At 37.6% G+C, this 12692-nt stretch overlaps 1 protein-coding gene across 2 annotated transcripts in view; it reads right to left on the bottom strand.

The window, feature by feature from the left end:
• Positions 1 to 5511: 5511 nt before the first annotated feature.
• The window catches only part of DGKH (diacylglycerol kinase, eta), a 71300-nt gene continuing 64119 nt past the window's right edge, over positions 5512 to 12692 (bottom strand). Inside the window, exons 27-28 of one of the 2 annotated variants that reach the window (XM_010576472.1) lie at positions 11675 to 11805; positions 5512 to 5601 (exon numbers count right to left, since the gene is read on the bottom strand). In XM_010576472.1, coding sequence (XP_010574774.1) covers positions 5512 to 5601; positions 11675 to 11805 — 221 coding nt within the window. The remainder of the gene's footprint in view (positions 5602 to 11674; positions 11806 to 12692) is intronic. The other variant, XM_010576483.1, reaches the window with a different exon arrangement.

Genomic DNA, 12692 nt, shown 5'->3' on the forward strand with positions numbered 1-12692 from the left:
ACCACTGCAGCTAAATTCATTACAATTTGTCCAGGAATACTCTCAGGTCTGTAATTGCCAGCATTTTGTTAGTTTGCCAAAGTGTTAACAGTGTTAATATTTTATTTTTTTACAGTTGATGAGGGGATGATGTTTTAAGTTTAATTCTACGGTCTGGAAAAAAAACCCCAACTTTCAAAACCATTTTTTTTCAGTTAAAATATTGAGGGCAATCACTATTGAGCCTACAGAAGTTGCTATGAATTTTGGTATTAGCTCCAACTGGCTACAGGAATAGCCTCCTGGAAGTCTCCAGATGGCTTCCAAATGGAATATAATTTCTGAGAAACAAACTGGACTTCTGTATGGCAGAAATGAGCATTTCAAGTACATTAAGCAAACCATTAACAGAGCTATTAAACCTAATCCAACAGTAGTAGAAAAGAACTAGAAAATTTTTTTCTTTTTGTAAAAAAGATCAATTTCCACACTATATTCTATACATAAATACAGAAATTTATACAACCAGTAAAGATCGTCTATTGATAATTACCGAATGATGCTTTATCAATTGTGCTGACACTACCATTCATCTCTGAAGAGGCAGCAGAGATATTTTAAGTCCTGTCCAAACTCCTCAGCTTCCTCAAGCCATCAAAAACTCCTCCTTTTACTTAAGACAGCAATACAGTCATGTACAGTTCCTGCAAACGTTAAATCTTCGCAATTAGAATAAGCAGCATCGAGCACTGATGATATGAAAAAATCATACTACAAAGCATCCAATCTATGAAAACAGCATCAAAAAAGTGGGAGAGCCCGTAGTATAAATTTAACACTCAGGATGCTGCATTGAGAGGTACTTAGGTCACTGGGGTGAAAAAATAAATTTATAATTACTTATATAATTTTCTGTGGCTCCCACTTACTCACATGAGTGACAAGATGATTTCCTGGTTGTAAGCTGAATGTATTGCTCCAGCTCGGTTATCCTCAACAACATACATCACTTGTGACTTTACCTTTCACACAGACTTTTTGCACTGCTAATTATTAGTTACCAGAGCTGTCAAACTTATATGCAAGAACTTAATACTTAGGGGCAGAGACAGACCAATGGAGAAATAATAGTAAACACTAGTAATGCAGTCATTAATAGGAAGCATCAAGCAAAATGGAATCACTGTGGGGGTTGTTGTCTTACAAGTCCATTGTGGAATTATCTATGTATAACATGTAGTTTTACATCTATTTTTAAAGTTGGACTATGGAACATCCTCTCATATTTGCTTTATACATTAATTTTCCATTACATGTGAAAAAGGTCTCCTGCCAGTCTTCCCGAAAGGAAGACGAGATGCATCGAAAAACGCTGATGATTTTACCCTTGAAATAAGATCTGTTCATTATCAAGGCATCACGGAATTTTCATTAAGTGAATTAGTATCGCTGAGTTCAATTAAAAAGTCAAAACTGGCAGCTATTTCTCTACGAAAAGCATAGGAAAATATGAAATGGGCCATTATAAAAAAAAATCAATTCCTCTTGTTTGAATTACAGTTCTACAACATCACAGTATGAATTTCTTTGGGCAGGGTTGGAGAGAGAAAGATGATTTCTATTGATTATTATTTACAGGACCAAGCATGTTTACTCCAGTCCCAAAGTAAGAAATACTGGATTGAAATAGTCTGGGAGGGTTTTTGATCACACGCTTTACATTTTACTGTTTTTCCAAGTTTAAAATATTTTTCTTTGAAAGAGAGGTTTGAGAGAAAAAAAAAGTGGTTAAGGAGAAATGCACAAAAATGTACCATAAAGAAAATTTGTAATTGCCATCATATAAAAAATTTCATTTTTGAACAAATGTTTTCTTTAAAGTATTGTAAAAAACCCTCAACACCTACAACCATGAGCTTGCCTGATTTCATTCAGTTTCTAAGAAGAAGGCATTAGGCATTATAAAGGCAATACTTGCATGACCCGAATCAGAGGTTGTTACAGCAACTGAATACAGTGAACTGGAAAAATCCTATTCAAAATTGACAAAAGAGAAGCATGCACTTTGCAATCTGCTGCCATTTTAAAACATGCATTTCTCCTCTTCCTCTTTCTGAGGTGTAAGGCATTTCATCTATATGAATACCAGCTGCTTCAAAAAAAATGCCGATTGCTCTGTATTCCTTTCAGATTTTAAGGTATGCTGACTGACCATGGAAATTAAGTGTATTTGACTAGGGGAAACAAATTCATCCGGTAAACTCTGTATAGTCATTTTTTTGTTTGATAAATCTAGCATGTTGAATTGGGCTCCACAGTATCTATTGGGATAACTTGTGTTCTAAAAAACTAACTACTTTTAGGGGATGTGTTTACCTTATTTTTGCTGAAATATTGGGATGTATGCTTTGAAGCACTTTAAACATCAAGATTAAATTATAAAGAATTCAGTTCATTAAAAATGTAGCTATGTATGTCCTTAGTTCTAGGAGCTGGGACTTCTACAGCAGTAAGGAAAAAAACCCCAATACTTGGAAATTACAATAATCATGAGATAGTAACACTGTGTTCAAAAGTCTTTCTTTAGAAAAGCCACATCACTAAACACAGTTACGACCCATGACCTCAGAGAAACCCTGTAAAATATTTTGAGCCTCCTTGTCAGATGCATTTGGATTTGATGGCCAACACTAGTCTAAGGCATAGAGTTGCATAAAATTTGCTCTCCTGGGCATCTAATAAATACAGCATAAATGATGCTTACAATTTTCGTTCTACTTGCACGTTTAAAAAAAACCTTCTGCTTAGGACAATCGAAGTTAAATTCTTTGGTGGTCATTTAAAGAAAAAAGAACTATACAAAGACAATTGATCATTAGTCCTATACTGAGGTAATTTGAGGAGTGCCACAAGAAAGCTGCGTTACAAACAACATTTGCCCATTTTCCCTGCCTAAAACCAGCTCCCTTTTTTTAATGTACTCAGCATAGACCTCTACAGGGACCTGAAGAGATCCTGTTCCATAGCCCATCTTAACACATTTCATATAGCAAGGCTGAAGGTAGTAAAGAGAGTGTATCCTACAATCAGGAAAGCAAGGGAAGTTCTTCTATGTATTCTGTCCGTGAATTGACCAGAAAGATTAACTACGTAGTCTACCGTAACATCTGATATATTAGAACGCTGCCACACGTTAAAATATAGCGTAGCTTACAGAGAAACAAAGAGAAAAGGAAATACAACGTGCAAAGACGTGACAGATGCCATCTGAACTTCATTAAAGGGGTGAATGTCAAGTACATTAAAAAATATATAATCTTTCCATTGTTTGCCTAACTTCCCATTGTTTGCATATGCTTTTCATACAACAGCATGAAAATCATGTCACTTGGCAAAGGGATTTTGGTTTGTTTTTTACAGAAACTCTAATGGAACATAGCCTTTTACTTCTGTTTGTTTACCAGAATAATCAATTATGTCCACAGAGCTCCCAGAGTGGTGCCTGTTGAACCTACAGCAACAAGAGCACATAGTACTATAATTGGATATAAACGAAGCCTGGTTTGGTCCTTTTTATTTTTTTTTTTAATCTTCTTTTTTCAATAAAGCAATGAGGGGAATAGATCTTACTTTCCAAGGGATGATTCCCATCTACTTTCCAAGGGATGACTCCCATCATACTCACAAGAAAGGGAGGGCAAAGCCAGGATGCCGTACTTGACGTTGGCCCCTTCAGACAGGGGAGATGAGATAAGCTTTGGAAAAAACAAATGAAACCTTACTCTGCTGCCTACGAGGAAAACATAAATAGATATTAAGATACTTTTTAACCTGTAAGAAGTGTCAAAGCTACTTGATTAAGTAAAAGTCAAGCGTTCCTCGTGCTGCAATAACACGTTGTTAGGAACAGCAAGCAGACAGCAATTCTGTGCAAGTTTTCTGGCAGGTGGTGCCATATCATCTCATCTCAAACATTTAAGTAGGGTTTTTTGTAGCTATATGCAAATTCTTTTTCTACTAGATTAATATTTTTGTGAAAAATTAACCAGGAAATTCAATTATGAAGCTATGTTTCATTTAAGTAAACTATAAATAACCTTATAATCTCTGGTCTAACGCAGTTTCTAAACAAAGATAGTTTTCATTTTTTAACCTGTTTACATTCATGGATTACTATCTTGCATGTGATTCATCTTTGCATGCATAGTGTAAAACCTTAGAGTTTGTTTTTTGAATTTTTATGATCTACCCATGTAGGAGTGCTGACAAGAAACAAGTTGATGCCTTTGTAAAGAAATGCATACAGAGACATTTTTAAATTAATAGTTAATTAGTAATGAGTAAAAGCTTACCCCACAAAAATCAAATCAGCTGCTACATTTTAAAACTCTTCTTATGTCTGATAAATAAAATGAATTTTCCTGTAAAAAATTTTCATTAATGTTTCAACCTGCTTTTTGAACAATAGAATAAATAAAGCCATTAGTGCCTAAAAGTTCAAATATGCTACAGCTGTTTGAGATAACAGAACAACTACATTAAAATGCACCATGAGAAAATCCTTTATCATTTTTCCATGCAGGAAGCCAATTGATATTTTTGTGAGGTACCGGTCTTTCAAAAATACTCATAAGTTAGTTACCTGATATACCTTCTGTACATGGTATATTTAAAAATCTAACTGTACAGTGTTTCAATCATATATAATGCATATAATCTGCTGAATATGGCACAAATGCTAAGTTTCCACACCCACACATCCTTTGCCGTAGGAACACATTTTAGGCATAACACAACACTGAAGAATAGAAAAGTGCCTGAAACTGGAAAAAAAAAAAAAAAAAAAGCCACTCAAGTAGTAATAAATTAAATCTCATTCAAACCGATATAAAAGTTGTTCAAGTGTTTAAAGTATCAGATGTGTCATGCAACAGAACAACAGACGATTCAGGCAGGCACACCATGCGTTAGTTTGCATTCATGGTATCACAAGGTTATCTCTCCCCCCTTCTGCGTGGCCAGCGAGTGCTGGGTACCTGCGGCACTGCTAGGCTCACGTGTCGAACATCCGAAACCTCTCCGTCTCCTGCGCAGGAGGTTTTACGGAGCTATGCCTCGGAAGGATAACCGGACAACCTCATGCTGTACAGTGGTATCTTGCTGCAGCATAAAGAGAGGCATACTGAGCTGCATGGAAGCAAAGCAATCATTTCTTGGTTATATTTTCCAGTCAGTGCAGTTCACCATAAACCAATCGATTTACCAAAATGTGCTTATCCGAACTGGCCAAGTTTGCACACCGAGAAAACCTCTTCACGGAACATGTCACCTTTTCCTTTTTTTTTTTGGGCACAAATCCTTTTGTAGTCTTGCAGCAAGCTCTTCACCATACAAGAATTCGGAGATACTAGCCTGTACAAACACTGGTGCTTATTCTTCCATAGAGTAAACTACAAAGACAGCCAAGTGCCTGCAACAGCTTTGCCTCTCCAGCAACTTTCCCTTCTCTCTCTACGGAGAGCACCAGCATAATTACACTTCAGACAAAGGGGTGTTCTTGCCGAGCTCTTTAATTCCCTGGAGAATTCGCTTCATATGACCCACTTTCGTTATCCCCAGGTCCTACAGAATAAGAAAAAAAAAAAAAGAGAAAAAGAAGGAAGTTTATTTACAAAAAGGAAAAAAACCACCCCATTGATTATGATCTAACCATGCAACAGATATCTAGAAATGTGCTCACTGCAGTCAACATTAGCCAAAAAAGATTCCGTGGCCCCAGCAAGTGTTGCCTAATAAAATAATTGCTTAGAGCATACAATGAATCCCTCTCTGTCTTGCAGACAGAAAATTACTTACCTGCAATAATGACAACCCAAGGCACTGCAGTATCTGTCAAAAACTTCTTTCACTTGACTTCTGAGTACAAAACCTTTCACAATTTCTGGCAAAAAAAGAACAATCTCCCCCTCCTCTCTAATACAGCAATAATGCTTGGTAGGATGTGATGGATTAGAGCTTCTGTCCAGCAATGTCACTTGATCTGAGGCCCTATGATGTCTGTTTTAATCAACAAACACACATATCCCCAGTTTCTCAAGGGAAAGTGGATGTAATGGCTACAGGCATGTAGGACAACTTCCCTTTAGAGAGCAATAGAAAAGGTAAGCATTTATTTTTCATTCCAAAAAGGTGACGTCTCCCATCATGGATCTTCCTGATTAGAGAGCTGGAAGAAAAGTTCTCAGAGACATGACAGTCACATCCCAAAGGAAAATGTAAAAAGCACAAGCATAAATCTCCTTGTAGCCGCCACTAAAGCAATCACATCAGCTGAAATGTTTCTAATATTGGTTTCTGGGACCCATCTCCGTAGGGAATGACAATAGACAAGAATTTTTTGCAGCAAACCTCTTCCAGTAATAATAACAGCTTTACCAGCATCCCTTTTCAATTTTGACTGGTCCAATGGTCAGAGCAGAATGGGATGCCCAGCTGTGCTAATGATCCCCAACTGTGCTAATGAGTTTTCAGCCCAGTTTGGTGGAAATCTGCTTCCTTTACCTGTAAAGCCCAGCTTTGAAAAACTCTTTAAAATCCTTGTGTTAGTGATGTTGAGCAAGTGACAGAGAGTCAAACACTAGCTACCTGTGTAGAATGTGATTAAATAAAAAAACCCTAGAAGTTTCACTATCTGTTTTTCTGAAATAAAAATAATTTTATTTTAGTTGGAAGATTTTCCATTATGAAGACATTAAAAGGAAAGGAGTCTAATTAAGCAGCTTGAAATAATTATCCTCAGAGTGAAAAATGAAACCATATATAATATTCTGTACATACTCTACACAAAGACTGTATCAACCTTTCTACAGCCAGAAGAAACCTCAGAAAATCTGTGCCTTATATTACTTAAAAGTGTTAGCATGCAATTAATTTTGCATTTCTCCAAAGGAAGAAAGGGGCGGTAAGATGGGCATGTATTAATTATTTTATTGTAAAGGCAGCACAGCACAGATTAAACAGGTGGATTAATTTTCAGAGAGTCTCAAGATTGAATTCTGGTTATGTTAGAGATGAAAAAAACCTGGTTGTTTCTTCAGATGAAAACTATCAGTATGATAAATACGTGACCGTCCTTTCCAGCATTAGGGCACTAAGTTGTCAGCATTAGAGTTCAAGATATGTTCATTATAGTCCCCCAAATCAAGTGCTGTTCATAAACTTATCTGAAAAAAACTTCTGATTTTCCACATCACATCAATTTATATTTCATTTCTGCTAATGCTCATCTCACTTATAAAAAAATGTAGTACTCATTTTTAAGTTAAGAGAGTTGATGTAGGTAGCAGTTGTTAAACTCATCCCACAATGACAGTAATATTTTTCATTTTAGATTTGGAGAATATTTTCTTTTTTATGCTAAACTTAATTTTCCAATGAATCAAAAATACACACGACTATTGAAACTACTGAAATAGCCTAGTTGCTGTGTGGAGGAAATTCTACATAAGGGAAAACCCATAAGGATACTTTCCAAACCACGAGAAGCCACACATGTTAAAGGTTAAGAACTTGCAAATTCTTCAAAACAAACATGTTTCACGAGTAGAACTTCTGTTGGATAAGCAACATAGCGAGATGCTGCCAGACTTCAAAGATCAGAGGAAAGAGTCATATTATGAAATTCCCAGAAAACTCAGCCACTTTTTCCACCAACCTTTACAAAGTATCGTGAACAACGCCTATGTTTCAGAGGCAAGAGATTTCAGTTTTATTTCCATGCCAGTTGAAGTTGCTGTAATGTAGATCAGAACAGCAAGTCTCAAGAGCCTCATCACGCTTTTTGGGACCCTTTTGATAAATTCTGCCACACTTCCAGGGCAAAAAAACCCCAACCAACAAGACAAAAGCTGAATTTTTATGCTTGTGTAATAGTTTGGTCTGGAGGAAATTAAAATTTATACATTCCTGACCCTAGATGCTATCTAGTATTCTCAGTTTACTACTGATGCAGGAAAGTTTGCAGAAATTCTCTCATCTCAGACTAAAAGGATCTGCTACAGCAGCATATCATGCATCATTCAAAAAGCAAGATCCCCAAAGATCACTGCATTTTTGTGCATGCATGAGTTTCATCATGCTCTACATAATCAGTCCATATTTCATTGATATCTAATTAACAAAAATTCAATTTGACCAAAATATGGGTTTGAAGACAAGACTCTAGCCAGTCTGAGGAAGAGAATAGCCTTTCTTTTTCCCCAGCTGTGGCCTTAAAACCACAGGATCACCTCTCCTTCTGCTCTCCCTAACCACTTTGCCATCTCTGGACCTACAGCAGGTAAGGCTCAAAAAACTGAAAAAGAAAAGAAAAAAAAAAAAAAAAAAAAAGATTGGACAAGAAAAAGCTGATGAAAATTCTTGCAACAGCTTTCAGGAGTTCTTCATCTGCATTATATTATGGTGACTTAGGCCCCTGTCTGCTTAGCCAAGAACCCATTTATTCCAGGTTTGCCCCACAGATTTTGGCCAAATGTACCACCAATGTAATATTACCAAACAATTTATATAACCACTCCTTAATATTAACATCTTCCAGATGAGAAAACTCCCCTACTTGCATTCCCAGTGTCAAAAGCCATCTAGCATGCCTGAAGTCTACCAAATCTTAGAAAACATTTTCCATGCCAGAACTTTCTCAAAACACGCTACTGCGAAACACAGAGATGAAATGCCGCAGTCCTCAGCACAGACTTCAGCTTGACCGGCACTGCTGACATGAGGCATGGAAACCCTTTCTCCAAGGAAACCAGCATTGCTATGGAGCTCTAAGGAGACATCGTCTTTGTCCTACCAAACGTGTTGCAGTTCTGATTATTATTGTGTACATAGGAACATCGTTATCAATGCTAAGAATGCCAGTATTTATTTCAGAAAAATCTGAGTCTAGTTTTCAATGCGTTAGCTTGTAAAATAAAGTTTAAAAAAAACCAAACAGTCATGACAAGCTTGCTTTCTACAGCTTTTACGGCATAGTTTGCAATCCACTACTCAGCCTTTCCGCAAGGGAAAGAAAATCACATGGATGTAAACGTCTAAGATTCCCCTAAATAAAATCAGGCATAGGAGGCTGGAGAAAGGGTATTACTGCAGGGGCTGGATGGAAAGAGGTGTCTGGTTTCTCTTGGAGGTGTTTTCCATTTGCCAGTTGCCACACAGAGCTAACTGAGAATGGGATGCACAAGCTACACAGAAATATATATAATTAGAGGTCCAATTCTTCAGTGAACGTATCAATCTATTTCAGTGATGCGTGCAAAGGAAGAGTTTCATCAAATCCTTTTCCGTACTGCTTTTTGCCTCTACTTTTGACCACAGAAAGAAAGGTGGGCCCAAAGGATTCAACTGAAACAGGCAACGATTTTTCCTGTTGTACACATGAGAAGTAATAGAAGTAAATCTATTGCACATGACTTAAGAGCTTGTGAATCAATGGCGAGCCCATTTAGCTTGGCAGGAAGCACAAACCTTGCACTCGAGGAGAGGCTGTAGACAGATTATAGCTCGCAAGAGCACTGAAGACTCATCTCGATAGCCAAAGGGAGGAAAAATTAACAGAGCAGCTGGTGACGTGTTCCTCATGGCCTAGGTACCACATTACACGTCTTGACACCAATTCAGGTCACTGGTCAGAAAACTGCAGGCTCCCCGAGCCATCTTTAATGGCTCCCTGCAGAGATCATGCCCCGTATGTAACGAACAGGACGAGTGCTAAACTCTGCTATTTAAATTCAACGTTGCTACATAGAACGCAAGCCATGCTTGGCCAAAAGCCTGGCCTGCCTTATGAACAGCGCTGCTTTGGAAGCTCTCGGCATCGGCTAACGAGCAGATAGAGCGATTCTGGAACAAGATTTCCGCTAGCAGAGGATATACCCGTGGCAACTTGCGTAGAGCAGCTCCTCGTCCAGCTATGCTGAGCAATTTAAAGCCTCGTATGTGCTTCCAGGCAGCCCTGGTAGAGGGGACAGTAAAAGTCTGTCTCTTTGTAGGTTCTAAGACAGGCTTTTAGATATTTCAGGGCATAGGTCTTTGTGATGGGGTTTTATTTATGCTGAATTAGCATGAGTCTTAGCAACAGGGATAACAGGTTGCTGATTACCCTGCTGCAGATATTTACTTGGTTGAAGAGCCAGTCTTCTGGGCATGCAGTCAAAGTGATACCTATGAGAAATGAGGCATGGCCAGAAGCCACGTCTAGGTTAACACTGATCTTACCCACCATCATTTATTCGAACAAATTTGACATCCTAATTCTTTTTTAAGATTTCTTAACATTTTAGCAAACCTATGCATTGTGTGATCCTGAGTTTCCTAGTTAAGTTTTAAACTTGTTCAGTGCCCATTCAGAAGAGGGACTTGTAACATCTAGCACGGGAACATAGTGGTGGATTGCTTGGACAGTTTTCTATTTCTAAATTTTTGCAGGTAGGGAGTGTCCTGAAACTCTCCCTCCATGCCAGGAACTATCCAGAAAGAAAGGAATTTACCTTCCATGAAAAAAAGCTTAGGTGATCTAATACCATAGGGTAAATTAATACACAACAGCCAAACAGATCATCTCAAACACAGCTATCTTTGGCAGCTGCCTTCTACTGCAACAGTCACACAATGCAAGCACTACCTTATAACGTCAGGATTTCATACTATATAAGAAACTTCGCAAAAAATGGCATATTTGTATGAAAGTATTGCCTCTATCTGGAGACTACTGCACTGTGGCTAGAGCGATGACTTGCACTCTAAATGTAAATGTGTGCGATTTATACAATAGCCTCTTTCCTCTCTTATGTGCTAAAAGCAGTTGCAAAACACATTATCAAGAAGTCATTACTACTGAGTTCCCGGAAAAAAGTAATGTAATGAATCCCCAAAGATATAGCCTCTATTACATATAATGGATGCACTTAAGTCATTCTTGAAAAAGACCAGCAAGCTCAAATAACAGCCTCAGACTGCTAGGTAACATTTCTCCCTGCAAAACTTATCAATCTGACCTCAGAGGAAGAAAGTTTTACAATTTTGGAGTCAAAAAAAGTGCTCTTTTTTAGATGTCTACAGCTAAAATCAGGCAGAGGTTGGTCAGGGACGAGAAAACCTATTGCAGAGGTCTATTTTGACACACAAACACCAACACCATGTAAGTCCAATGACGCAATTTATTAAGCTGCTTCTCTCTCTCACACCCACTATATCCAATATATATACAATAAATCACCTGAAGCAGGTCAGCTGCTCGTAGCTGCTGACCTTGCAGTAGATAGATTCAAAATTATTATCATCACCTTCAACTGATTCATACTGATCCTGTTTAATGGAAATGGTGAACTCTTGAAGATAACATTATATTACATTGATGTCAGTAAGATATCAAATGTGCTTTTCTTATGCCTTCTGACATAAACCATAATGCTATCAATTTGCAAAGGAAGTTTTGGATAACAGATATTCTTTGTTGCGAGTACAAGTCAGCACTTCAGAAATTCAGGCCAAAGGACAGCGCGTATTAGTTTATTGCATATTTGCACAGTGTAAGCCAAGCTACAAGCACATAACAAGTGCAGGGAAAGAAGAAAAGTTGGTTGTTGTTTTGTCAAAGAAAATGGTCAATAGCAGAAAAGTAGCACAAAGGAAATACCTTAAGATCTCGCCTTTCCAGATGTAAAAGCTCAGAGCCTCGGATGTCATGGCTGATGAAGATTTCTTTGTACTCTCCCAAACTGAGCAGATCCAGCCAAGCAGCAACTTCATCTGTGCCCCATTTTTGAACTACCAAAGTTAAGAGCAAAACCCCCTTAATTTCTACATGCTCAAATGCATCACAAGCAAAGGTTAGGCCAAAGAGAGTGGAAAACAGAGTAGAAATGCCGTGCTAGCAAAGGGAAAGGTTAGAGGTGTCATTTCCACAAAAACTGACAATTTCCTTTTTACATGCAGGTTACAGGTTAGCAGTTAACATGAGAAAGTATCTAAACAAAGTTGGGGTTCTTTGCTTTGCAGCCATGCTTTCAGCTTTACTCCAGTTTCTTCAGTAAAGCCTTTAAAACCTCATGTCCCAACAAATTCACATTAAACCATCTTAGGATCAGTGACGCAAAGTCTAATGTTGTTCTGCTTTATACCATTAATTATTAGCAGTCATCCAGGGAGAGGAGAAGCCTTCAAAAACTAATTAACATGTAAAATTAAAATATCAACCATACGTCAAATATAGCAATGGCAGCAAGCAAGTCCAGTTTTAATTAACAGACTCTAATATTCTTAATTAATGCAACAAGTATTCTTTAAGCTACTGTGTTACATAGGCCATTAAGCAGCTCTCTGTAAAACATTGTTCTCTAAGGTTAGTTGCCCACATTAGTCCTAATAAGACCACATTTATTGAAAACAAAAATAGTTATGCTACTTATTGCTATAATTTTGCAACTTCATTCAATGCTGATCAGTTTTACAATGAAGTGAAATCTGAAGTCTAATCTGAAACCTAAAGTCTGATCAACAACTGCAAGATTTTGCAGATCATGACCAACTGTCCATTAAAAAGATAAAGATGTAGAAACAGTTTTAGGACCATCTGATCACTGATTAACTCCTGGACATAATCTTAAGGAACTAAGTTCATGGATAAGAGTGGGAAGAGAGGAGAGTGGAGTTTG

This window comes from Haliaeetus leucocephalus, unplaced genomic scaffold (assembly GCF_000737465.1).
Source record: "Haliaeetus leucocephalus isolate CR32 unplaced genomic scaffold, Haliaeetus_leucocephalus-4.0 Scaffold32, whole genome shotgun sequence".
In the NCBI taxonomy this organism is placed as follows: Eukaryota; Metazoa; Chordata; class Aves; order Accipitriformes; family Accipitridae; genus Haliaeetus; species Haliaeetus leucocephalus.